Genomic DNA, 23923 nt, shown 5'->3' with positions numbered 1-23923 from the left:
CATTTCTGTTTTTGCCAATAAATAGCTATCCATTACCTGCCCGAATGTGCTAAATGCGATACAATGCGATATCTTTCTTTTAAGTCGACTCGAGAAACCTAAGTTGATAAGGGAACACTTTTCATTTAAGAAAAGCTATAAGATTTTATCTTTATACTTTTATTTGCTGCGAGGTAACGAGGCTGTTTATTCATGCTTAGAAATTTAGTTTCGCTTGAGTTTTTCATTAAAGCGGATCGATAATATCGACAAAGAAATGACTCAGAAAGTAGGTATTTATCCACTCAATATTATAATCCAACTAATATTATTGAATGGCTCTTAAGGAAATCGAACTCATTGGAGATTCTTCATCACTTAAAAAAGAACGTGAAGATAGGCGGAGATTGTCCTGGTACTATGCTCCGTCATTTCTGCTCCTCTGGCTCGCACTTTTTTTCGCCATCGTAATACCGCTCTACAACAGACTTCCAGAGAGGATAATAATAGCAGAGGAGCCTTTGAATCTTGGAGAATTCGTGGCAGAGCGGGCGGAGAGGCAACTGCATGAGTATGAGCGCATTGGACCCAAAGTTGTGGGTAGTCCAGCGAATGAGGTGGAAACTGTGGCCTTTCTTCTGAATGAAGTGGAAAAGATTCGAACGGAAATGCGCAGCGATCTCTATGAACTCGATGTTGACCTCCAGTTGACTACCGGTAGCTTTTCGTTTGGCAGTATGCTGAGCATGTACCAGGGAATTCAAAACATAGTTGTTAAATTAGTGGCAAAGAAATCTGTTAGTGAGTCCTACCTGCTGATCAACAGTCATTTCGATTCCAAACCAGGCAGTCCAGGTAAGTATTTCTTTAAAAATTATTATATACAAATTATAACTAATGATGATATCAGGATCCGGTGACGATGGAACCATGGTCGTGGTTATGTTGGAGGTCTTACGACAAATGGTGATTTCCGAGACACCATTTGAACATGGAATAATCTTTCTGTTCAACGGAGCCGAGGAAAATGGTCTTCAGGGCGCACATGGCTTTATTACACAACACAAATGGGCAGCGAATTGCAAGTAAGTTCGAATGGGGCAAAAAATAAACAATTTGAATATAATTTACTTAATTTAGAGCCCTCATTAACCTAGAGGTGGGCGGTAGCGGTGGGCGTGATCTACTATTTCAAAGTAGTCCCAATAATCCGTGGTTGATGAAGGTAAGAATCTTTTCTGCTTAAATTTTTTATTTTTATTTAATTTTTTGTTTGTTTGTGTTTGTAGTACTACAGGCAATATGCAAAACATCCTTTTGCAACAACTCTAGCCGAGGAGATATGGCAGTCTGGAATTATACCCTCCGGCACCGACTTTCGAATTTTCCGTGATGTTGGAAATCTGCCTGGTTAGCTGTTCAAGAAAATATCTTTAAGAGTTTCTTATTATTCTATTTTCCATCAGGTTTGGACATCGCTCAGGCAGATAATGGATACGTATACCACACAGCATTTGACACGTTTAAAGTGATTCCTGGCAGATCCATTCAGAATACAGGAAATAACATTCTTTCCCTTACGAGAGCCTACGCAAATGCCACAGAATTATATGAAACAGAGGTAAAGTATATTCTTACATTCGGATATTACATCAGTTTAGTTTTAATAATATAAGAATATTTCTTTTTAGAAAACTGGAGATGGCTACGCCATCTTTTTTGACTTTTTGGGACTATTCTTTGTTTACTATACAGAGACCACTGGGATTATTCTAAACTGTGTGATTGGTGTAATAAGTCTGATATTAGTTGGGTTTTCCCTCTGGAGAATGACTCGTCAGTCGGAGAAGGTTTCCATTGGTCAGATTTCGATATGGTTCCTGATAATCTTGGGGTTGAATGTATTGGGAGCAGTACTCTGCCTTTGCCTTCCCTTATTAATGGCTGTATTATTCGATGCCGGAGATCGGACGCTGACTTACTTCACAAGCAACTGGTTGGTATTCGGGCTCTATATATTTCCTGCATTTATAGGACTCGTACTTCCGTTGACTCTTTACTACACCCTGAAACCCAACGTAAGGTTTGAGTTTAGTAAGTACTTAATTAAGTTGATTGAATACCTTTTTGTTTAATTCACAGCACAAACTGAGCCACGCTTACCAGATCCAAATGAGTTTGCATGCCCACTCCGTGGTTTTGGCCCTTCTCATTCTTATTTTGACCGCTGTAGGTCTTCGTTCTCAGTACCTATGCCTCATATCATTGATCTTCTATGGAGGTGCTCTCTTAATAAATTTAATAAGCACACTGCATGATCGAGGTGGGTAACCTCCTTATTTTTTTCCAATGAAATTCTTTTAGCTGCCATCTATTTTAGGCTATTATTGGTCCCTGGTTGTAATGTGTCTTCAGGTTTTACCATTTTGCTACTTTTGTTACCTTTTCTACATGGTGCTTGTGGTATTTTTCCCGATCACGGGAAGAAACGGCATCGGCTCCAATCCTGATTTAATAATAGCGCTTTTGTGTGGAGCTTGTACCTTCTTTGCACTGGGATTTGCTGTAAGTAATAACTATGTTTTTTGTAATTTTATTTAACTTCACTATCGACAATCAATTAGGCCCAATTTATCAACGTTTTCCGCTGGCCAAAGCTCATACTTCTCGGTTTGGGAGTGGTTACCTTTATTTTCTGCATGATTGCTGTTTCAGAAGTGGGATTTCCCTATCGCGCCAAAACCAGTGTTATGCGAATCACTTTTATGGTAAGTATTATTCGTTAATTTATATTTTATGAAGTTCTCAACATAACTAACCCCCTTAAAGCAAACGGATCGCATATTCCACGACTATGATGGCAAGGTAACTCATAGTGACTCGGGATATTATTTCGTATATCAGGATAGACGGGGACTTAATCCTCTGGTGGACTCCGGAGTCGACCTGACTGGACTGGCTTCCATGGAGCCCGAGTGCGATAAGTACTTTATGTGCGGAGCTCCCTGTTTCTATTTTTGTGGAGGAAGGAGGAATGCTGGCTGGCTTCCCCTCGAATCGGAAGTGAAGCCCGGGGAAACAAACCTAGAACTTTTAGAAAAGACTATGACATATGATACAATTCGATTTGAATTTAAACTAACTGGACCGCCTCACATGAACATCTTCATTCAGCCAGTGGGTGATGCTAATATTACGGATTGGTCTTTTGACCAAACATTTTTAGGTACGGTAAAGCCACCCTACATTATTTTCTTCTCATATGGAAAAGACGACTCTCCTTTGAACTTCTTCATTGAATTAGAGGTGAGTAGAGATTCACAAAATGTTTTGTTTTACATATTGAAATGTCTGTAAATTGCAGAGGCCCGTTGGTGAATATAACGTACCTTTTTTGGAACTTGGAGTTGTGGGACATTTTGTTAGCCAAGATTATAAAAGGGATGAACACACTCAGCAATTCCTGGCCGACTTACCAGACTATGTTCATGCAATGGAATGGCCTGCGATATTTAAGGGATATATATTTTAAAAATTGTATAAATCCTAACAAAAAGGTGTTATAAAATAATAAATAAAATTTATGCGTATTTATTTGCATATAAAAAATTTATATATATATTAGCCTATTTATTCTTAATTTGACTTTTGTGTAAATTTAGCTAAAAATCAGGGAAATAACCTCTATTGATTTTAAGGGGTTTTACAATTCCTGCCTGATTAAGTATATTATGTGGTGTTATCTTTGTTCGTAAAATCGATGCAAAATGAATGGTGCTTTTCTGATATCTTTATAATGCAACAATAAACTGACACCATCAAGCTACAATATTAGAGCTTGTGATGGCAAAATAATATCGATCGATATCGAAAGGTTGAGAATTGGGTTGGTAATAGTATGTTTGGCACTAATAAGTCTGATATCTACAACTTTTTTGACATTAAGGAGCGCTATCCAGATGCCGCGGTATAAAAGTAAATCACTTTATGAAGATTGCCAAAGAGTTGGACCCCAGAAAGAATATAAAATGTATACAAGCATCATAAATTTCTTGGGACATTTCACTTCGGAGAGCAGATAAAGGGGCTTAAAATGAAAAGTCTTGGCCGAGGTTTGTTCAGTCGTTCGCCTTTTTTCGTTGTGATTTGATGCCTGTTACTTGAGGAAATTATGGAGCAGCATAATGAAGGTTTTAAAGAGGATACGCATTCGGAAAACTCTGAACTATCGAATGGATATAATAAGAAAAACACCCTACAACTTTTAAATGACGATAGGTTGAGCCCAGAAGAAGGAACCAGAAATGAAACCCTAATCGATTTTAGGGATAAGAACAATTTTTCAAGGCTACTGGACTGGTACTACGCTCCTGTGTACTTGCTCTTTTGGGTCGGACTTTTTTTCGCAGTGTGCTATCCGCTTTTCAATCACTTGCCCACTGGAGTAAAGATATCGGAGGAATCCGAGTTGCCAGGCACTTTTGTGGCCCAACGCGCTGAAAGCATTTTGCTCCAGATTGATCAAATGGGTCCCAAAATAGCTGGCGATTACGTGACCGAGGTGGTAATGGTGGAGTTTCTCCTAGGCGAGATTGCAAAGGTGCGGGAGGAGATGCGGGAGGATCTCTACGAGATGGAGGTGGAAGTACAGCGCTCCAGCGGTGCCTTTCTCCACTGGCAAATGATAAACATGTATCAAGGAATCCAAAATGTGGTCGTGAAGCTGAGTTCGAAGAGTTCCAACAGCACTTCTTACCTTTTGGTAAACTCTCACTACGATTCAAAACCCAGCAGTGTAGGTAAGCAGTGCTACTTCATTTAAATATTATATATTATTTATTGATATGATTATTACATTTATTATTTTATTACAAATATCATATTTTTTGAAAGGCACTGGCGATGCAGAGGTCATGATTGTCACCATGCTGGAGACCCTTCGTCTAATGGCCACTTCTGATGAGCCCTTCCTCCATCCAATTGTGTTTCTATTCAATGGCGCCGAGGAACAGCCCTTTCACGGTTCTCACTCGTTTATAGCGAACCATCGCTGGTCCGCCAACTGCAAGTAAGTGGTTTACTACACCCACCATTACGCCATGGCGATATTTATTATGGGGTTTTTTAAATCAGGGCGTTAGTCAACCTGGATTCGGCCGGCGCTGGCGGTCGGGAAATTCTCTTCCAGGGGGGTCCCAACCATCCCTGGCTAATGAAGGCAAGTCAAAATCGCGCATTCCACTTGAAGTTTATCTAAATGAGCGGGCAGTTAAAGTGTTTTACCAGCCCGCTTATCTTATCTGCACATTTATGATCCGATATCCAATAAAAATCGTTTTTTTGCACATTAGCAATACAAAAAGAGCGCCAAGCATCCGTTTGCCACCACAATGGCCGAGGAGATATTCCAGGCGGATCTGATACCCTCGGATACAGACTTTCGGATATTCCGTGACTTTGGACCGGTGCCAGGTGGGTTTTTACTTATTATTTATTATAGTATTATAAATCTAAACATATTGACTTAGGTCTGGATATGGCTGGTTGCTATAATGGCTTTGTCTATCACACCAAGTTCGATCGATTCAAAGTGATATCCAGAGGTTCCCTTCAGAACACTGGCGATAATGTTTATTCTCTGGTTCGCAGTATTTCCAATGCTGAGGAAATGTACGATACTGAGGTGGGAAACTAAAGTTAAGATGACCAAAACTTAATTTTACTGCTAATTCCTCTACTTAAATTAGTCCCACTCGGAAGGTCATTCGGTTTTCTTCGACTACTTGGGTCTGTTCTTCGTTTACTACACGGAATCCACTGGAACAGCTCTTAATATTTCCTTTTCACTGGGAGCCATCCTCGTCATTTGTGTTTCCTTGTGGCAAATGGCCAGGTTTACGGATCAAAAAGTGGGCACCTATGCCCGGGCATTCGGAATGCAGTTCCTGCTGGCAATTTTGGGATTTCTGCTGGCCCTCGGCTTTCCACTGCTGATGTCTGTGTTTTATGATGCCGGAAATCGCACAATGACCTACTTCAGCAACAGTTGGTTGGTCATAGGTCTCTTCGTCTGCCCCTCAATCATTGGTCTGGTCCTGCCCTCCACTTTTTACTTGACTCTGCGACCAAGTGTAAGTCTCATAAATCATTAATATTCCAAATTAATTATGTATATTTTTTATGCTTTAGGAGAAAATACCTCACACTTACCACCTCCAAATTGTGGGGCATTCCTACTGCCTTCTCCTGTCGGTGATCTGTATTCTACTAACAGCAATCGGCATTCGCACGGCGTATCTCTTCATGATTTGCGTTTTCTTCTACTTGGGAGCTTTGATTATCAACCTGGCAAGTAGACTCCATGATAAGGGTAAGGTTAACATAAGGTAAACTATTTTTATCACAAGATACTAACATCTATCTCAGGTTATCTGTGGACTTTGGTGCTCGGCGCTTGCCAGATATTTCCCTATCTTTATTTGACCTACCTGTTTCACGCTCTTCTGGTCATCACAATTCCGATGACGAGTCGCAAGGGCATGGATGCCAACCCTGATTTGTTGATTTCTTTAGAATGCGCCTTGGGCTCAATTCTGGCAATGGTTTTCCTGGTAGGCACTAGCTGTTTGCTATTTAAAAATCAGTTAAAAAATTTGTATTTTTAGGCACCACTCCTTAATCTGTTCAGGCGACCAAAGAGCATAGTTGCCGGCTTGGCAGTAGTAATGTTTATCTTTTGCATGATTTCCGTATCTGAAGTGGGCTTTCCCTATCGCGCCAAAACAAATGTGATGCGTCTCCACTTTCTGGTGAGTATATCTAGACATAAAAATAAATAAAGTAAATGTTTTCTGCTTTTTAGGAGGTGCATCGCAAGTTCTACGAGTACGATGGCTCCATCAGTTTGGAAGACAGTGGCTACTATTTCGATTTGCAGGACAGGCGTTTCGAGACTCCTTTGCTCGACAAGATCAATCTGACCGGATTCACCCGCGTCGATGATCTGTGCAAAACCGAGATGATGTGCGGTTTGCCATGTTTCAATCACCGGTGGTGTTCCGCCGTGGAAGATGCTCGTTGGCTTCCACGCGAGGAGCCAGTCGATTTGCCTGGTTCGCCAGTTTTGCAGCTCTTGAACAAGACCGTTTTTGGAACTGATTCGGATCCCAGGGTTCGGTATGAGTTTATGGTGTCTTCGGGCCCGCCGAGAATGAGTTTCTTCATACAACCCCGGGAGGGAGTGAAGATGCTGCACTGGTCCTTCCTTCAAGGAATGCTGGACAATCCATCCACTTACAAGCCTCCGTATCATATATTCTTTGGCTACGGCAGCGACGATTCCCCTGTGGAGTTCTACTTGGAAATGACGGTGGGTAGCATAAACTCTCTTTTAAATGATCTTTTCTTAAATACCAAGTGTCTCTTATAACCTTTAGAAGGATGATGGAAACTTCGAAGTGCCTGTCTTGGAGTTGGGAGTTTCTGGCCACTATATGAGCCACCTTAGTAAGCGGGATGAAGCTACACAGAAGTTCATTGAAGATCTTCCTGACTTTGCCCACCCAATGGAGTGGCCAAGTTCCTACGAACGTTATATATTCTGAGAATATTTAATTAAAAATAAAATTGAGTTCCTTACTAATGCCTATAGCTCAGTTTTACCTGACGTTTGTTATTTAAACGCAAAATGCGTTCTAGTTTTTTCTGATTTTCTGATAAACACGATGACGAAAACAGTTCTCAAGGGATCAATGATCAAAATAACTGACGATAAAAACCCATAAACATCCGTCTGGATGCGATGCAATAAACACATAAATCCCTAATTACTTGGAAGTTTTATTAAGAAGTTAAGTGTGATATTGACGTTTGCTGCCCTTTGTGGACCCTCAGCAAAACGATACTAAATTTTCCAGGGATCCCAGAGATAATAATCTGTTTCCAAGCGAGACATAATTATATTGCCTTCGCTGGGAATTATGGCCTTGACTTTGGGCACATCACAAACACTGCCGATCAGATGCGGAACTATAAAGGCATAAATCCGCCATGGCCAGAAATTTAGATTACGATATGGGGCAAAGTCAGGTGAAATGATTTCGGTTCGGGTAATCACGTCCTCAGTCCCTCGAGGGCCATGAAAAGATCGGTATGTTTTGGAATTTATCGAAGGCATACGCAAAAGTTTTGGTAGGTATGTAAAAATGCTGATAGGAAAGCGTGAATAACACGCGCCATTAGGCCATAAATATCGAATATCTTTATACTATGCTGAAGATATCAACCATATCGCGCATCATAAACCCCAGTCACAATTTTAAATTGCGGATGGAGATGTCGCACAGTTTAGTCGTGCGTTGAGACTCGAGGAAGGTGGTCTTGTTGGAACGGTTCTCGAATCTCTAGAAGGACTAAAATGGGTGCTACAAAAGACGGCGAGGTATAAGATCTACAATCAAAAATAAATTTAGTGGATTTGATTTGGGTTCTTTCTTTCCGCAGATTCTTTTGGGGTCTGAGAACCTGATCATCGAGGTCGACGAGGAAAAGCGGCGGACGAAGCAGTTTTCCTGGTTCTACGCACCCACATATCTGCTTTTCTGGGTGGGACTTTTCTTCGCCGTCATCTACCCACTTTTCCAGGCTCTGCCCACAGGAATCAAGATCTCCGACGAGGCGGCGAACCCGGGAAAATTCGTGGCGGAAAGGGCCCAGCAAATACTGCTGAAAATCAGTCAAATGGGACCGCGAGTGGTGGGCGATGTTAGCAACGAAGTTACCGTAGTGAATTTTCTGCTCGAAGAAATCGAAAAAGTGCGTCAGGTGTTACGTGAAGATGTCTACGATATGGAAGTGGAGATACAACGGGCCTCGGGCTCATATGTGGTAAAGGGCCTCACGAATCACTATCAAGGTGTGCAAAACGTGATCGTTCGACTGAGTATGAAGAGCTCCAACAGCACTAACTACCTTCTGGTGAACAGTCACTACGACACAAAGCCGGGTTCACCTGGTGGGTATTCCACTTTAAAGGATTTTTCAGTGACCCTTCAATGGTTTTGAAACTCTAGGTGCTGGTGATGATGCTGCCATGGTTGTTGTAATGCTGGAGGTTCTTCGTTTAGTGGCCAGCTCGGGAGATCCCATCCTGCATCCCATTATATTCCTGTTCAATGGCGCCGAGGAACAACCGATGCAGGGATCACATGGGTTTATTACCCAGCACAGATGGGCAGCAAACTGCAAGTGAGTGGAATCCTTTGATAAACCTTGCTACTCCTATAATATAATATATATAATTAGGGCACTTCTTAACCTGGATTCTGCTGGAGCAGGTGGACGTGATCTGCTATTCCAGGGAGGTCCAAATCATCCATGGCTGATGGAAGTAAGTTCCCCTGTTTCTCCTGATAATAAAAACCCCCCTGAAAGTCTGCAACGCATCCGGTATTTCACCATTTTTTGGCCAGCATTGCCTCGATCGCATTTCCGATTTGGACAATATCAGCAGTCTGGCTGCTGATCAATTAATCTAATCTCTCGCCTTATCTTAGCATTACAGAAACAATGTCCCACACCCATTCGCCACGACCACCGCCGAGGAGATTTTCCAGGCTGGAATCATACCTTCGGATACCGACTTTAGGATCTTCCGCGACTTTGGAGTGGTGCCGGGTAAGAGCAATGAATATATTCCCCCTGAATTGAATCTTATGGGAGATTTCCCTAAGGTTTGGATATGGCTGGCGTCTACAATGGCTTTGTGTACCACACGAAATTCGATCGCTACACGGTGATAAGCCGCGACTCGCTGCAGAACTCAGGCGATAATTTACTGGCGCTTGTGTGGAGTATTTCGAATGCTGAGGAAATGTATGACACTGAGGTGCGATTCTAGTTTTAAGCTTTATTTGCCTATTTATTTAAATATCTTATAATATTATTGTGATAGGCCTTCGCTTCGGGACATGCTGTGTTCTTCGACTTCATTGGCCTGTTCTTTGTCCACTACCAGGAGTCCACCAGTGTGATCCTGAATCTCTGCTTCTCCTTTGGGGCCATTGCAATCGTGTGTGTCTCGCTCTGGCGAATGTCGAGGGTTACGGGTGAGCGCCTGGGCACCTATGCCGGGGCCTTTGGCCTCCTGTTCCTGCTGGCCCTGGCTGGGGTCCTTCTTGCCATCGCCTTCCCCCTGCTCATGGCCACGTTCTACGATCTGGGCAACCGCACTTTGACCTACTACAGCAACAGTTGGCTGGTCATCGGGTTGTACATCTGCCCCTCGGTGATTGGACTGGTTCTACCCATGACCCTCTATCTGACGCACAAAAGAAATGTAAGTATTGGTTACTTCTTAACCACATTTACTATATCCAATGATATTCTACTGTGCAGGAGAAGATTCCCCACACCTACTACCTGCACATAGTGGGTCACGCCAACTGTGTGATTTTGGCCATCTTGTGTTTGGCAACAACAGCTCTTAAATATCGTAGCGCTTACCTCTTCCTGATCTCCCTCATTTTCTACGTAGCCGCGCTGATAATAAATCTTTTGACTCGTCTGCATTGTCGTGGTAAGTTTTTATAATACCAGGAATCGAACGAACCTTTGCTGATTAAATCGATTGCCCAATCGCAGGCTATCTTTGGTCGCTGGTGCTGATTGTTTTCCAGATAATACCCTTCATATACCACGCCTACTTGTTCCACATGTTTATACTGATTCTCATTCCGATGGTGGGTCGATTTGGGGTCTCCATCAACCCGGATCTACTGATTGGCGCTCTGTGTGCTTTTGGAACTATTTTGGCGTTGTCCTTTGCGGTCAGTACTTTTACTTATTTTATGATATATAAACATAAGTAATTACAGTATATATATTTTTGTTTTTAGGCTCCTCTGGTCAACATTTTCCGAAGACCACACTGCATGTTGGGCGGCTTGGCACTGGTCATGTTTATTTTCTGCATGATTTCCGTTTCGGAAGTGGGATTCCCCTATCGCGCTAAAACGAATGTAATGCGAGCTGACTTTATGGTGAGTGCTTTGTTGTTTTCAAGATCTAATTAGGAGAGGTGACTAATACTTGCTGAACTGAACAGCAAGTGCATCGAAAGTTCTTCGAGTATGATGGTTCAATGAGTCTCGAGGACTCCGGCTACTACTTCCACCTGGGTGATCGCAACAAGGAGGCTCCCCTGTTGGACCACATGAACCTGACCAACTTGGTTGCTTTTGATGAAGATTGTGATTCCGAGTTGATGTGCGGACTGCCCTGCTACCGATACTGTAGTTCTCGAACCCACGCACTTTGGCTTGCCCGCGAGGAAATGGTGGAGCTGCCGTATCCCACGGTCCTGGAGTTCCTCAACAAGACGGTTCTCTCCGGTGGCTACCAGGTGCGCTACGAGTTCCGGCTGAGCGGTCCGCCGAACATGGGGCTCTTCTTCCAGCCGCTGGCCGGTGTTCGCCTGCTCCGCTGGACATTCGCCCCGGGAATGCTGGACAATCCCGCCACGTACAGACCTCCACTGGAGGTAATGCTCACCTACGGCATCGACGACACGCCCTTCGAGTTCTTTGTGGAGTTTTCGGTTGGTTCTTTAAAGTAACCTTTTGATTTGGAAAGCTAACTATCTAGATTTCAGAAGGACAATGGCAACTTTGATGAGCCCGTCTTCGAGATGGGCGTATCGGGTCACTATGTGAGTCCGCACGACAAGCGGGATGCGCTGAGCGAGGAGTTCCTGGCCACACTTCCGGACTTTGCCTTCTCCATGGAGTGGCCCAGTAGCTACGAACGTTACGTATTCTAGGGAACCCAGACCAGAGCAAGTAAAACACCAAGTCAATGACACACCCAAACCGAAAACGGTAGTTTTATATTTCCGAAAGAGTGTGGGCAAATGGATGGGGATTAAATATTGGATGCTGCATTTCACAATGGACCGCTAGGCAAACAATTGGGGAGTAGTTTGGTGGGGAAAGAGCATTGCAGAGCAGAGCAGATGGTGGAGGAACCATTTGTGCAAACAGCGAGTGCAGCGGGAAGCTGTTGGGCTGCGTATAAATAGTGAGCCCGGAATGGGCAAAAGACACACTCAGAGTTCAGCAGCTCTTCCGTCAGCAACCAGCGATCCAAGCAAGCAAAACACCCACCGAAGCCAGTCACCATGAAGTTCTTCGCTGTCCTCGTCCTCCTCTCCGCCATGGTGGCCGTTGCAATGGGAGCCACTGCTACTACTACTACTGGTACTGGATCACCAACCAGCACTACGACCACTCCGTCGTCGCCTTCGACCACCACGTACACCTACACCACCACACCCACGTACACCACACCCTCGTACACCAGCACCACCACAACCACCGCGAAACCCTTCAAGCAGCAGCTCCTGTCCCTGCTGTTCAACAAGAAGAGCGGATAAAGCCGCCGATCCGATCCACGCCGCCGCCTTCTGAATCGATCCGTATCACCTGAATAGCTCTAACAAATACAAAACCAAAAACCAAAACAAACACAAACCGCCTCTTGAATACCTGGGCTCAAATCGAACCCAACCATCTCACGTAGCTGGAGTTCTATTTCTACTTCTATTTCTATTTCTATTTCTATTTCTATTCCCATTTCGATTTCAGTGGGGTAACTGACATTTGCTCAACTGGCTTGGCGGCTGGGCGTTCATTACCGCCTTCTGCAGCCTTTTTGTTTCTTTCTTTCTTTTTTTTTTTTTTTTGATTTTTTAGACGGACCTGTTCCCAAAAACATCTGGCCAAAGGTCAAGCGGCACTTGTTCAGTCGGTGGGCAAGTCAGTTGGCCAGACATGATCATGGTCAGGTGGCAGTCATAATCGCCTCGGCGATGATCATCGGCAGGCCGAGTTAAATGTCTAATGACTCCGCTGACAAATTGATGTTGGAATGCAGCGTGCAATCGAGGAAGAGCTATGAATGCCACAAGCTGGCCATGTACAACACGACGCGAGATGATCGCGCCACCAACGCCCCGCATAAAGGACAGTGGGCATTGCCTAATGGGGATGCCTGAGCAACAAAGTCTTCTCAAATGGCATCCAATAAATATTTATATGAAAAAGAAATGTTTAAATTTGAAGGAAGACTCTAAAGAAAGTTCTACTATTTCGGAATATAGTTTTTTTCAAATTGAGTTAGTAGCTTAGAGTAAGATGAAAATAATATACCCTGGTACTTTAAAACCTCTTAGAATGTTCGGTAAAGTCGAAGTATAAGCTATCAGATTTACGTTGGTTTTTTAAGAAACTAATCAAAATTGCTCCTTATCCTTTTTAAGAGGTAGTCTTTAATCGATGCCCACTGTTGCATCGACAGGTTGTCATGTATACAACTCATTCGACAAATTGCAGCAACGGCAGCGAGCACAAATCGATTGGGTCGTGCACTTGTGGGTGGATTCGGCTCGGTTCATGAACGCTCCATGGGAAGATGGCATCAGCCACCGGCAGGCAGGCTTCCGATCGGCGGGTCTTCAAAATGCTAGACTCACTCACTCGTAAATCTCCGGCTGCACGAGTGTCTGTCTATCTGTGAGTTCTGCTGGCGGTTGGCAACCGTAAAGTTCATGCGAATTGGTATAAATATGCAAAGAGCCGCCTCTGTTGGCCGCAGTAACCAATCGAGGCGGACTCGGAGCAGACCACCAGCGAGGATCAAAGGATATAGGACACATCAACATGCAGTACACCGTAAGGAGGAGGAGGTGGCCTCCTTGGGATACTCCCTACCTAATATTCCACCCTAAACTTGCAGCTGCTCGTCATGGCAGCCAGTCTGCTGCTCAGCTTGGCCCAGGCGAGGCCGCAGGTGAGACCCCAAGCCCAAGGGGAGCCCATTCCCATCATCCGGCAGGAGCAGGAGGTGAACTTCGACGGCTCCTACAAGTACCTCTACGAGACGGGCAACGGGATCAACGCCGAGGAGGAGGGCTATCTCAAGAACCCGGGCACCGACAACGCCGGTCAGGTGAGTCGATATATATATAGTGCTTGGCATTTGCCAAATGCAAACTGCAAACTGCCAATTTGCCAAATTAACTGAAACCTGCTCTTTGTGCCGACCGAAAAGGTCGCACAGGGCTCCTTCTCGTACACCTCGCCCGAGGGCATCCCGATCCGGATAACCTATCTGGCGGACGAGAACGGCTTCCAGCCGCAGGGCGACCACCTGCCCACCCCGCCGCCCATTCCGCCCGCGATCCAGAAGGCGCTGGCCTATTTGGCCACCGCACCGCCGCCCCCGCAAGAGCAGCCCGGTGGGTTCAACAACCGACGGGGCTAGAGACCCACCGCTACTCGCAATCCACAACCCGCCACCCGAATTACCCGGTTCTTCTCATTTACAAAACGTGTTCGAATTAGCAATAAAACTGGCCATACAACAACAGAGTGCGAAGAGGTTTTTCAATGATTAGCAAATGACTTAGCTGTGGAATCTAATGCTATTAATAACTATTTAAAACGTTATATTATATATGGTAATATTTGCAATTGAAGCAAGACGCCTTTGCAATGGTAGCTAGTTGTACTCATAAAGGGATTCTGAGTCAGAAGTAGGTGTTAGAATGCTAAAGTGAACTTTTGAATGGAGTTGGCAAAGGTACAAGTATGTTAATAGCTCTTATACAGCTTCTAATAAATTGTTATACTCTTCCGCAAAGACTTTTATTTGGCTGTAAAGCTTCACCTAGATAAGACTTTAACTCTGAACAGTATGAATCAAAATGGGTTGTGGATATTTTGATTTTATCGAGCAGGTACGTTGGGTCGGAAAAACCTGATTTATAAATGACCGTCAATTAGGGGGATAGTAAAACCTGCCTGATTTTACTAGATAAGCCTTCCAAAGTACTACGTTCAATCGATCGCTTAGCAATAAGTGAGTCAAAGCAAATAAAGTGTTTTTAAAATTGCGTGATTTTTTGGAAAGCCTAGTACACAAAGTACTTTTGTAGTACTTCATTTAAACCCCAAAATTATATAGGTTTCTAAAATATTTTAAACGCCCTTATGGGTAATAATCAAGAACATCATTATTATAAGTTTTTCTGCGATCTAAAGATGTTCTATACAGTCCAAATGAAATTGCCTAGTTTTAGGCTGATTTAAATAAAAGATGTAAATGTGCTGAAACATCTTCTGGAAGCTGACTATTCGATGTCCGAATATGTTGGATGCACCAACAAGAAATGCCACCGGCCCGAAGTCCCTGGTGGTGTGGCAATTCATCTCTATTTAATCGCATCGCCCGCTGAGCCATTGGATCGAATGCAGTTGGCTTCCAACAAATGATGAACTAATCGCATCGTAAACCACGGCGCTTAATTGATCAAGTCACCGGTCGGAGCAGTGGCAATTAGGCACAGCCATCCAATCGGAGCGGAGTCTGTCTGGTAAGAGGTGTTCCATGTGGGTGTATGGGGGTGGATCGGAAAGATATATAAAGCCGGGGTCCGTCGGCTAGATCTTTCCATTGCTCATCTTCGACGATGTGGCTGCGCGTAACGGTGAGTGCGAGGTATCCATTTACCATAAACCAAATGAATTTCAATGGATATTGCCGATTGCAGATTGCTCTTTTGCTCGCCTGCGTGGCGGTGGTTTTGGCCCAGGGCGATGGACGCTATCGTCCTCCGCCGACGCGGGCGAGTTCCGGCGATGGAAGGTACCAGCCTGGCAACGATGGTCGCTATACGGGCGGAAACGATGGACGCTATCGCGGCGGAAACGATGGCAGATACACTGGCGGCAACGACGGACGGTATGTCCACACGGACAACAAATACAAGCACGACGATCGTCCTGGTGGAGCTTACACTGGCGATAGCAACCGCTATATTGGCGATAAAAACAAAGGAGGAGGAGGTGGCGGTGGCGGTGGTTCCGGGGCAGGAGGCGGTGGTGCCCCCAACGCAGTGACGAGAGTGACAGCCCGACCCCAGCCACGACCCACCACTGCGGCACCACCAGCGATCCAAGATCCCACGGCCAATTTGCCCAAGGGACGTGGCACTGGCGAGGGTGGCAATGGATGGGCCATCATCCGCCAGGAGGACGACGTGGAAGTGGATGGCTATCACTATCTGTGGGTACACACCTCTTTAAATAACATTCATTACATAGTATTTATTTCAGTTGGGAAACGGAGAATGGAATCCTGGGCGAGGAGAGTGGTCGCATCGAGAAACTGACCGAGGAGGATGGCCTTCGCTCCAAGGGTTTCTACGAGTACACAGGACCCGATGGAATCCTCTACCGGGTGGACTACGTGGCGGATGACAATGGCTTTGTGCCCAGTGCCGCCCACCTGCCAACTGCTCCCCCGGCTCCTCCCTATGTGGCCAAGTTGTTGGAGTTCCTCGAAGCAAATGCCAAGCCAAGGAAATAAATGTCAAATGTTGAATGTGAATAAACTGTTGTGCCATTAGAATGTGGAATTGTGTTTTAGGGAGACTTGTAATTTGTTGTTGGAATTTTTACTTATTTGTATTTTTCAATGACTAATTGAAATACTTGAAATAATGATTCACTATATGAAGTTTTTAGGAAAAACCAAATAGTTTTATTTTCTAGCGTTTCAGTAGTCACCCTTTGAAGTAGAAAAATATTGCAAAAATTCCTATTTATAGATCATTATTTATCAAATAATTGAAGTAAATGAAAAGTAGCCATTCAGATTTTTTTAATTTATTTAAAACTTTCAACTTAAAGTAGGCAAAATGCGCTGTTGAATGTATTCGAGGACCTCGTTGATGGTGTCGTGAACCTTGGCGGGCTATTAAATATAGTAGAGTAGAGTAAAAGTTTTCTTTTACATTAACCAATCACTTACATTCTGCTCTGTATTAATGTTTGTTTGCTGGTTGTGCTCCACCTCTGGTTCCTGGTACTCGGGATTGTCTGGCTGGCAGTTCATCTGGCAGGAATCGTCGGGCTGCTGGTACTCGTAGGCCTGCTCCGAGTCCCACAACTTGTTCTCATTCACGTAGCTGTACTGCTTTGAATCGGGACTCGATTCGTCGCCATCTCGAACCCACTGGAACTGGATGATCTGCCATCCGGTGCCGTTGAAGTTGAAGTCGATCATGAACCGCAGATGATCCCTTGGACCAAGCGAAAGGCTTTCTCCTGCCTCGTGCACCTTGGCCTCCAGTTGCTCCTGGGCACTGCGGAAGATGCCCCGCAGATCGGAGAAGTACGGCTCACCGCGATCGCCGTAGCCACCGTCATAAGGTCGGGGATCGTGTCGGTACTTTCCACTGTCGTCCGGAACATACCAACCCGTGGCTCCGTGCAACTGGGGAACATAGCGACCCGGCTTTAAGCGGACCTTTTCCCGATCCTGCTCCTGGTCCTGATCCTCAGCCCGGGAAACCGCGATCAGCAGAAGAGTCAGCAGCAAACGTGTGTCCATGTCGACTTCTTGATTACGTCTGATCCGACCCCAATGCACCCGCTGACCATTTTAGTTTTGGACCCCACCGATGATTTGCCGTTCAGCCAATAACTCACAGGGTTTATATTCTAGACGACATCGTTTAATTGGCTTAAATATGGGCGGGACACGGGCTGATTCGGTGACCGGTGACCGACCGATGAATCGATAACAGCCCATCCGTTTAGAAATTCTTTGCATACTAACAAGCCATTCAGAATCAACTTAGTTGGCAACTCGTTTGCATTGGCGACAGCGGGTCGCTTTTAACCTTTCCGAGATGCAAGTTGGATTAAAATTGGGGGCCAGCGACAACTGCAGGAGACGAGTGACATCTTCGAGAAGACCATCCCCGATAATAAGTTGTTATTTTCAATTATACTCCGTTGGTGAAACCAGTTAGTTATCTAGCCATTAACAACTCAATTGAATTGGTCGTTAAAGCGAACTAAAAAATTAACACGTTAGTAAACTGTTAACTTTGAAGTTGTATAGTTTGTATCGGCAAGGATAATCATATCAGTTTCAGCCAAAATTCCCAACTTATCAATTTCCTTATCAATTTATTTAACTGATTTAACTGTTCGCAAATTGTAATCCCATGCTTTGAAACCTGCCTTTAAACATTTATCACCAGTCGTTCACCTTTTTGCTCAACGGATCATGAATCAGCTTCCAGAACCCAGAAGAGATTATCCCCGAAAAGACATTCAACTGCTCCATTCACCGAAGATCGATTGGCCAGACGAGTTTCAATTTGTTTACATATCAGCAAATCCAATAGGATCAAAGGTAATTAGTGTCGTTTAAATCACATTTAAAACGCATCATAAACAATGAAACGCCCGTTTTGTTTTAATGAGCATTAATAACAATAATAGCTGTCAATCAATCAGGCTGGCAGATCGGTCCACTCATCCGATTCGATATCCATTAATCATTTTGTCAGCGCCGATGATTTTGGGCAAGCACAACATCTCCGAAGATGCCAAACTCTAGAATATCCAAAGATGTGAGAAATCGAAAGCAATCACGCCCCCGAAACAAGGTTCTTTTGGACTTGAAATTGAACTCTTGCCTCGAACCCTGTGCATATTTGGATTATTCGATCATGGTAAGGAAGTGACTAAGGTGACTAATCGAGTTTGGATAGTACATGATTCATGGGGTTAAGAAACCCCGGCTGGCCATTAAATCGATTCCCAGACAATCGATGGATCATCGGTGGGGAATTAAAATTCTATTATAATTGCAACTTGTTGATAAGCCAACAGGTTAACACTTGGAGAGTCTGGTTTGTGAAATCTCGAATTCGAATTGTTTCGAGTTGTTAAATTATTCATCTGCAATAAATAAAGAGAGACTGCCCCTGGCAATGTGGTGCGTAATTTGGTGTTTTGCTGGCAATTCATTAATCTTGTTGTGTGGATATTCCCCCACCCAACCACTCTCAGCAAATCGTCCTTCGCGGTGCAATTTATGCGAGTGCGCTAATTATCACCACTTACAACTGACAATTGGCAACTATATACGGCCATATAAATTGATTTCAGACGCAGACTTTGTTGCCAGCAGACGGCGCCTGCAGTAAAATATTTAACGATAATTCCGCGGTCCAGCCAACTCGATATATCTTGGCTTTTTGGTCCTAGGGAATTCTGTGGAAGTTCGCTGCCTTTCGCATAATATTGAAATTCCAGTGCGCTGATCTCATCACGCGGCTCTGGTGAAATAAAAAAACACATTTCTCTTTTTCGCACTTGTCAACTTGGATATTTATCTGTACCCGATTTTTCCTTTTATTCAAATTTATTTTATGTTCTCCTTACAAGAGCCGAAATGAAATTGCTTTGAAATTTATTTTACTTAGCACCTCCAAGAGATGAGGCGGGATACAAGATTGATCAATAATTTCGGAGCTTTGAACTCGATTACACTCTGGTTATTTAGGGTTCCCAATCTCGAGTCCAGGTGTCGGGTAACCAGGTTTAGGATCCCGCATCTAATTACCAGTCATTGTGAGTGGTAATTTGTTTCATTGTTTGGCCCAGTCTGCTCCAGTTGCCAAGTTGCGTTGGCCTTACAACAAAACTTCGTTTTGTAAATTAATTCGCTGGGCGAAACAAATGCCAGAAATTAATGGCATCAATCGCTTGTATTTAATGGGGCCGATTAAAATGTGAATGCGCCGAGTGCTACCAGAAGCGATCCATCTATTTTGGCATTCGGTGGCTAAACTGGCTTCAGCAGTTACCAATATTTATAGACGTGCAGTTCAGATTTATTCGCTCACATCCGCTGACACTGCGAATCCGCTGCAAAGTGTACTAATTAAACCGAAAAGAGAGCAAATGATAATTAAACAAATCTCCGACGGCTAAACCGGGTGAACAATTTAAACCTCAGAATTCCCAAAAAAAAAAAAAAAAAAAGAACGAAATTGGGTGGAGAAAAATGATACGCGAATCATTGACAGCGAAATGTGTGCGATGGCCCACGCAAAAATGAGTCTAATTTATACCCACTGTCAGAATGCACAGCCTATAAAGATTTCATTTGTTTGCGCTAAATGCTGAGGACTGCCAGAGGAATCGGGGGGTTAAGGTACCCGTAAATCATATGCGGAGTCGGGCGGAGAGGTCTCCGGATTCCGAACAGGAATGCCAAGGAAATAACGTAATTTTGCATTGTAATCGGTATTTAAAAATAGCTATATATTCAGGTTATCTATATAATTTTAATGGACTAAAATATATTTTAATCTTTAGCAGGTTATACTGTTTATTAAAATAATTAAAGGTTAAAAGAGAGGTATATGTTTTTTGTGTGATTCTGAAACAAGTAATTTGATCTATTTTCTTAAGGTTCGTTATAAAGAGTCTGAGCTAAAGTATGCTCCACAGGTTATACTGTTTATAAAAATAATTAAAGGTTAAAAGAGAGGTACATATATGTTTTTTGTGGTTCTGAAACAAGTAGTTTGATTTATTTTCTTAAGGTTCATAAAGTATGCTCCACTAGCATAATGCTCCAGTTCACAGTCCTATACGATATGGAAACGCCCTCCAAACGCATGAAAAACATTGCTGGCTCGAGATAATCTCGAATTTCGCTGTCATATCAGCTGTGGCCTGCACCACAAGGGTTCGACTCGGTGACACATGTGTTGATTCCCGCGGCTTAATCACTCGAGTTTCTTCAAAATACAAAAATCTTTTGTGAACGCGACTCGCGTTAATCGCTCTCCACGAACATCGGAAGCCGGCTGGGTAGTTTGCGTCCGGATATCATGGCTAGCGGAACTGAGCTCCTCCTACTGGGTCTCAGCTCGCTTTGTGCGCTCTTGCTCTTGGCGGGACTCGCTTCGGGGGAAGGAGTCCAGTGCTACGAGTGCAACCACGCGGAATCTTCGTGCAACTCCATGGAAGAGGCGACGGCCAGTGTGCGGGAGTGTCCTCTGTCAACTATGTGCTCTTTGACCGTCATGAAGCACGAGTATCGCGGCGAGGTGTGGACCACCAAGAGGAGAGGTTGTGCCGTTCAGGCTGAGGAGTACCAGGAGTACTTCCAAAAGGATTGGGTGAAGAAGCACCGAATAAAGGAGTTTCCCGAGGGCTGCATCGATGTGGATAGAACCACCCACTGCCTCTGCAGCGGATCGTTGTGCAACTCATCAAAATCTTATAGTTCTCCGGGTTTCCGGCTGACAATTGTGCTGCTGATCTCCTCGGCCCTCGCCTATCGGAAAATCCTTCTTCCCGTCTAGTTGGCGACACTTTTTGGGGTGTGTGCAAGGCAATAAATAGTTTACCACTTCCCGGAATGATTTGTAGGCCGCGAAAAAATAGTTTTAAGCAGATTACCGATTTATGTGCGACACTTTTCAAAGGTGAAGCCTTGTCAATAAACTCACTGATACCGAATAAACCCAAACAAACTCGTTCTGACATTGGATATGGATCGTAAATACTTGACCGGCCGGCCAGATTAAAATCTAACCAATCCTACCTGGACCCTGATGTGATGATGTGACGCATTGAAGAAAGTGCGGGATTTGGTCAGCTTTTTGGCCCGAGGTCAATGCCAAATACACGATGCGTTGGATTTGCTAAATAAAATAACACCAGCAGCACTCCTGCGGTGTGAAGATCTCGTATCTGATTCGGTTGGCATGCAAATCAAGTGGCAAGCGTCTGAACATCACAAATCGGACTTGTAATTGATTAAAAAGTCATCTTATTTAAATATTTATTAAGTATTTGTGACTTTAATGAATGCCCCCATATAGATATCGGCAAGAGGCGAAACCGAGAGTCACCCGAATCGAATCGCCTCGCAGAGAAACAATAACAGCACGCGTCGTGATTCACGCACCACAAATCTCGAATCTCCAATCTCCGAGCTCCAAGTTCCCAGCTCACAGCTCCAAGTGCTCGTGGATCGGCCCTGCGATCCCGTCTTGGGTCCCCAGATCTGGGTTCAGCGTACGACCTTTGCAGTGCAGTGACTGTGACGCAGTATCGATACTCGGCACTCGGCACTCGATACTCGATACTCGGTATCCAGCAGGCAGCATTCAGCATTTAGCATTTAGGTGCTTCGATACTCGGCAGTCGCAAGATGCGGCGTTTTAATCACAGTTTATGTGGATGGCTATTATTAATCGGCATATGCCCGCCAATGTGCGCTGACAATCACTCTTCATGCGGCTCTACACTGGAAACAATTCGAGTTGATCTTAATGAAAATCAATATACCAAAACATAATAAACTTTTGATTTCAGATCTACGATGATTTCGCAACGATGAAAGAAAACATTAAAATATCTTTTTATTACAAAAATAATTCTACTAATTACTTATTACTAATTACTAATTGTTCTTTCTACCAATTAGTTTGTGGAAAAACAAGTTTCCATTTGCTAGATCGCTTTTAATCGCTTGTCAAATAATTATAAAACTCATTAAAGGGTAATTTATGTGAAATAAAGATATGGATTAAAAACATTAAATAAATATATAATTCAAAAAAAGTTACTCATCTTTTTTTACCGGGTAGCAACTATAATCTTGAAACGCTTAACCGTTAAGGACACATTCCGAGATGCCGAGACGATCCCCAAGCTGTCACTCGGTGTCAACGTTTGCCACAAACAATTAAATTCGTTTTTGTCAACATTTTTCTTGTGCCGGTTCCATCCGATTCCGGTTATACCTACATAACCCATCCTCATCCTCATCTCCATCCTCATCTCCATCTCGATCTTCAGCTTCGATATTAATGCATTTCGCAGTGCGGCTGGCGTGCGCATTGTCTGAATTGTTTCTTATTTTATTTATATTGTTTGTGCAGCGCTTATTTCCGCTGGTGCGTAATTTATGATTTCATTACGGCACTTTTATGGCGCTTCCGAGTGCCTCCAGGTAGTTGGGGTTGGGTATCGAGATGGGGATACAGATCTGCGATGCCGGCTATGCGATGTTGTCATCGGTTGCCACAACTAGTTAACTTCGGGCTCCAGCTGTGAAACCCGCCGCGATTAAGGAAGTTATGTATAGGTTTACTTTGCTTATCGCTTCCTTGCAGAAGCCTATCAGGAATGTTTAAAAATAGAGAGCATTAAGTATACGACATGCAGACTTTAAGATATGGATGTAAATTTACTCCGATGTTTTATGTTTGAAATATAAGAATTATAAGCTTTGTGTATTCTTGAATATTCTTTGTATTGGCAGAAATGGTTCAAATGCTTATAATATATAGTATAATATTGTTTCCTCATGCTTATAATATATAATATAATATTGTTTCCTCATGTTTGAATAATCTATACAAAAAGATTTCCCCACATCCATGACACAAAAAAACAAGGTACCAAATAAGTTTTATACGTATATGGTATTTTAAAAATTTTAATCTGCGTTAAGTGACGTCTGCATCGACCTGAACTTCACCTTCAATTATCAGCTGAATGAATTGTTTTTGAAACGATTCGCTCTAAATGTTCAGCAGAATTTCGATGACAATTCGGTGAGAAACCAGGGAATTTCTTTTCCCAGCTAGAGTAAACAACTCAACGCTGAGTCACCACAAGATCATATCCTTAGCTCCACACAGATCAATGTAGTGGGCGATGAACTCGATTTGCCAAATAATACAAATTGCTTAATTGGTAATACTTGTAATTAGGCTTACTTGTGACATTGATACGCTATATAAATTATTGATACGGAGTGCGATTAAAGTTGAAGAGGCGGGGAGAACCAAACGAAAAACAAAAAAGGTGAGACAAGAAGAATTCGGCTGATCATCTGTCTAAAAATCCAAAGGGAGCAGCTTGGGGTATCTCTCTTCAAGAAATCTTAGCTGGTGAACCGAAGTGAACCGACGAATCTTCTCTCGGAGAATTTTAGGCGCGTCGATGCGTCGAGAGCAGCGCTGCGACTGCGAACCCGGCATATTTCTATATAA

General features: G+C 43.6%; 8 protein-coding genes across 8 annotated transcripts; 7 read left to right on the top strand and 1 right to left on the bottom strand.

The window, feature by feature from the left end:
- Positions 1 to 237: 237 nt before the first annotated feature.
- LOC108086630 (endoplasmic reticulum metallopeptidase 1-like) lies at positions 238 to 3592 on the top strand. The gene is made up of 12 exons (XM_017183605.1): positions 238 to 268; positions 327 to 834; positions 890 to 1064; positions 1120 to 1204; positions 1269 to 1389; positions 1446 to 1600; positions 1671 to 2057; positions 2122 to 2302; positions 2360 to 2544; positions 2604 to 2747; positions 2809 to 3285; positions 3344 to 3592. Exons 1-12 carry the CDS (start codon positions 257 to 259, stop codon positions 3509 to 3511), a joined length of 2598 nt encoding a protein of 865 aa, XP_017039094.1. The 5' UTR covers positions 238 to 256; the 3' UTR covers positions 3512 to 3592.
- Positions 3593 to 4117: 525 nt separating this feature from the next.
- LOC108086627 (endoplasmic reticulum metallopeptidase 1) lies at positions 4118 to 7646 on the top strand. The gene is made up of 11 exons (XM_017183602.1): positions 4118 to 4778; positions 4873 to 5047; positions 5113 to 5197; positions 5331 to 5451; positions 5508 to 5662; positions 5727 to 6110; positions 6169 to 6349; positions 6406 to 6590; positions 6645 to 6788; positions 6842 to 7348; positions 7416 to 7646. The coding sequence occupies exons 1-11, from the start codon at positions 4151 to 4153 to the stop codon at positions 7581 to 7583; spliced, it is 2733 nt and encodes a 910-aa protein (XP_017039091.1). The 5' UTR covers positions 4118 to 4150; the 3' UTR covers positions 7584 to 7646.
- Positions 7647 to 8341: 695 nt separating this feature from the next.
- On the top strand, positions 8342 to 12083 carry LOC108086756 (endoplasmic reticulum metallopeptidase 1). The gene is made up of 12 exons (XM_017183795.2): positions 8342 to 8419; positions 8482 to 8992; positions 9051 to 9225; positions 9283 to 9367; positions 9534 to 9654; positions 9711 to 9865; positions 9932 to 10315; positions 10375 to 10555; positions 10621 to 10805; positions 10875 to 11018; positions 11084 to 11575; positions 11630 to 12083. Exons 1-12 carry the CDS (start codon positions 8396 to 8398, stop codon positions 11795 to 11797), a joined length of 2625 nt encoding a protein of 874 aa, XP_017039284.1. The 5' UTR covers positions 8342 to 8395; the 3' UTR covers positions 11798 to 12083.
- Positions 12068 to 12500, top strand: LOC108086758 (salivary glue protein Sgs-3). Its single transcript, XM_017183797.1, has one exon. It carries the CDS (start codon positions 12155 to 12157, stop codon positions 12407 to 12409), a length of 255 nt encoding a protein of 84 aa, XP_017039286.1. The 5' UTR covers positions 12068 to 12154; the 3' UTR covers positions 12410 to 12500.
- Positions 12501 to 13572: 1072 nt separating this feature from the next.
- Positions 13573 to 14337, top strand: LOC108086757 (endocuticle structural glycoprotein ABD-4). The gene is made up of 3 exons (XM_017183796.1): positions 13573 to 13706; positions 13771 to 13983; positions 14086 to 14337. The coding sequence occupies exons 1-3, from the start codon at positions 13695 to 13697 to the stop codon at positions 14296 to 14298; spliced, it is 438 nt and encodes a 145-aa protein (XP_017039285.1). The 5' UTR covers positions 13573 to 13694; the 3' UTR covers positions 14299 to 14337.
- Positions 14338 to 15430: 1093 nt separating this feature from the next.
- On the top strand, positions 15431 to 16446 carry LOC108086640 (larval cuticle protein LCP-30). Its single transcript, XM_017183617.1, has 3 exons — positions 15431 to 15523; positions 15587 to 16101; positions 16152 to 16446. The coding sequence occupies exons 1-3, from the start codon at positions 15506 to 15508 to the stop codon at positions 16402 to 16404; spliced, it is 786 nt and encodes a 261-aa protein (XP_017039106.1). The 5' UTR covers positions 15431 to 15505; the 3' UTR covers positions 16405 to 16446.
- A 241-nt stretch (positions 16447 to 16687) lies between these two features.
- LOC108086652 lies at positions 16688 to 17436 on the bottom strand. Its single transcript, XM_017183636.1, has 2 exons — positions 16849 to 17436; positions 16688 to 16791 (listed from the first exon to the last, which is right to left on the bottom strand). Exons 1-2 carry the CDS (start codon positions 17428 to 17430, stop codon positions 16717 to 16719), a joined length of 657 nt encoding a protein of 218 aa, XP_017039125.1. The 5' UTR covers positions 17431 to 17436; the 3' UTR covers positions 16688 to 16716.
- Positions 17437 to 20712: 3276 nt separating this feature from the next.
- Positions 20713 to 22261, top strand: LOC108086647. The gene has a single exon (XM_017183625.2). It carries the CDS (start codon positions 20741 to 20743, stop codon positions 21215 to 21217), a length of 477 nt encoding a protein of 158 aa, XP_017039114.1. The 5' UTR covers positions 20713 to 20740; the 3' UTR covers positions 21218 to 22261.
- Positions 22262 to 23923: the final 1662 nt, after the last annotated feature.

This window comes from Drosophila ficusphila, unplaced genomic scaffold (assembly GCF_018152265.1).
Source record: "Drosophila ficusphila isolate 14025-0441.05 unplaced genomic scaffold, ASM1815226v1 contig_414, whole genome shotgun sequence".
NCBI lineage: Eukaryota > Metazoa > Arthropoda > Insecta > Diptera > Drosophilidae > Drosophila > Drosophila ficusphila.
Note: the sequence above shows the minus strand (reverse complement) of the source record. Positions and strands in the feature narration are given on the sequence as shown.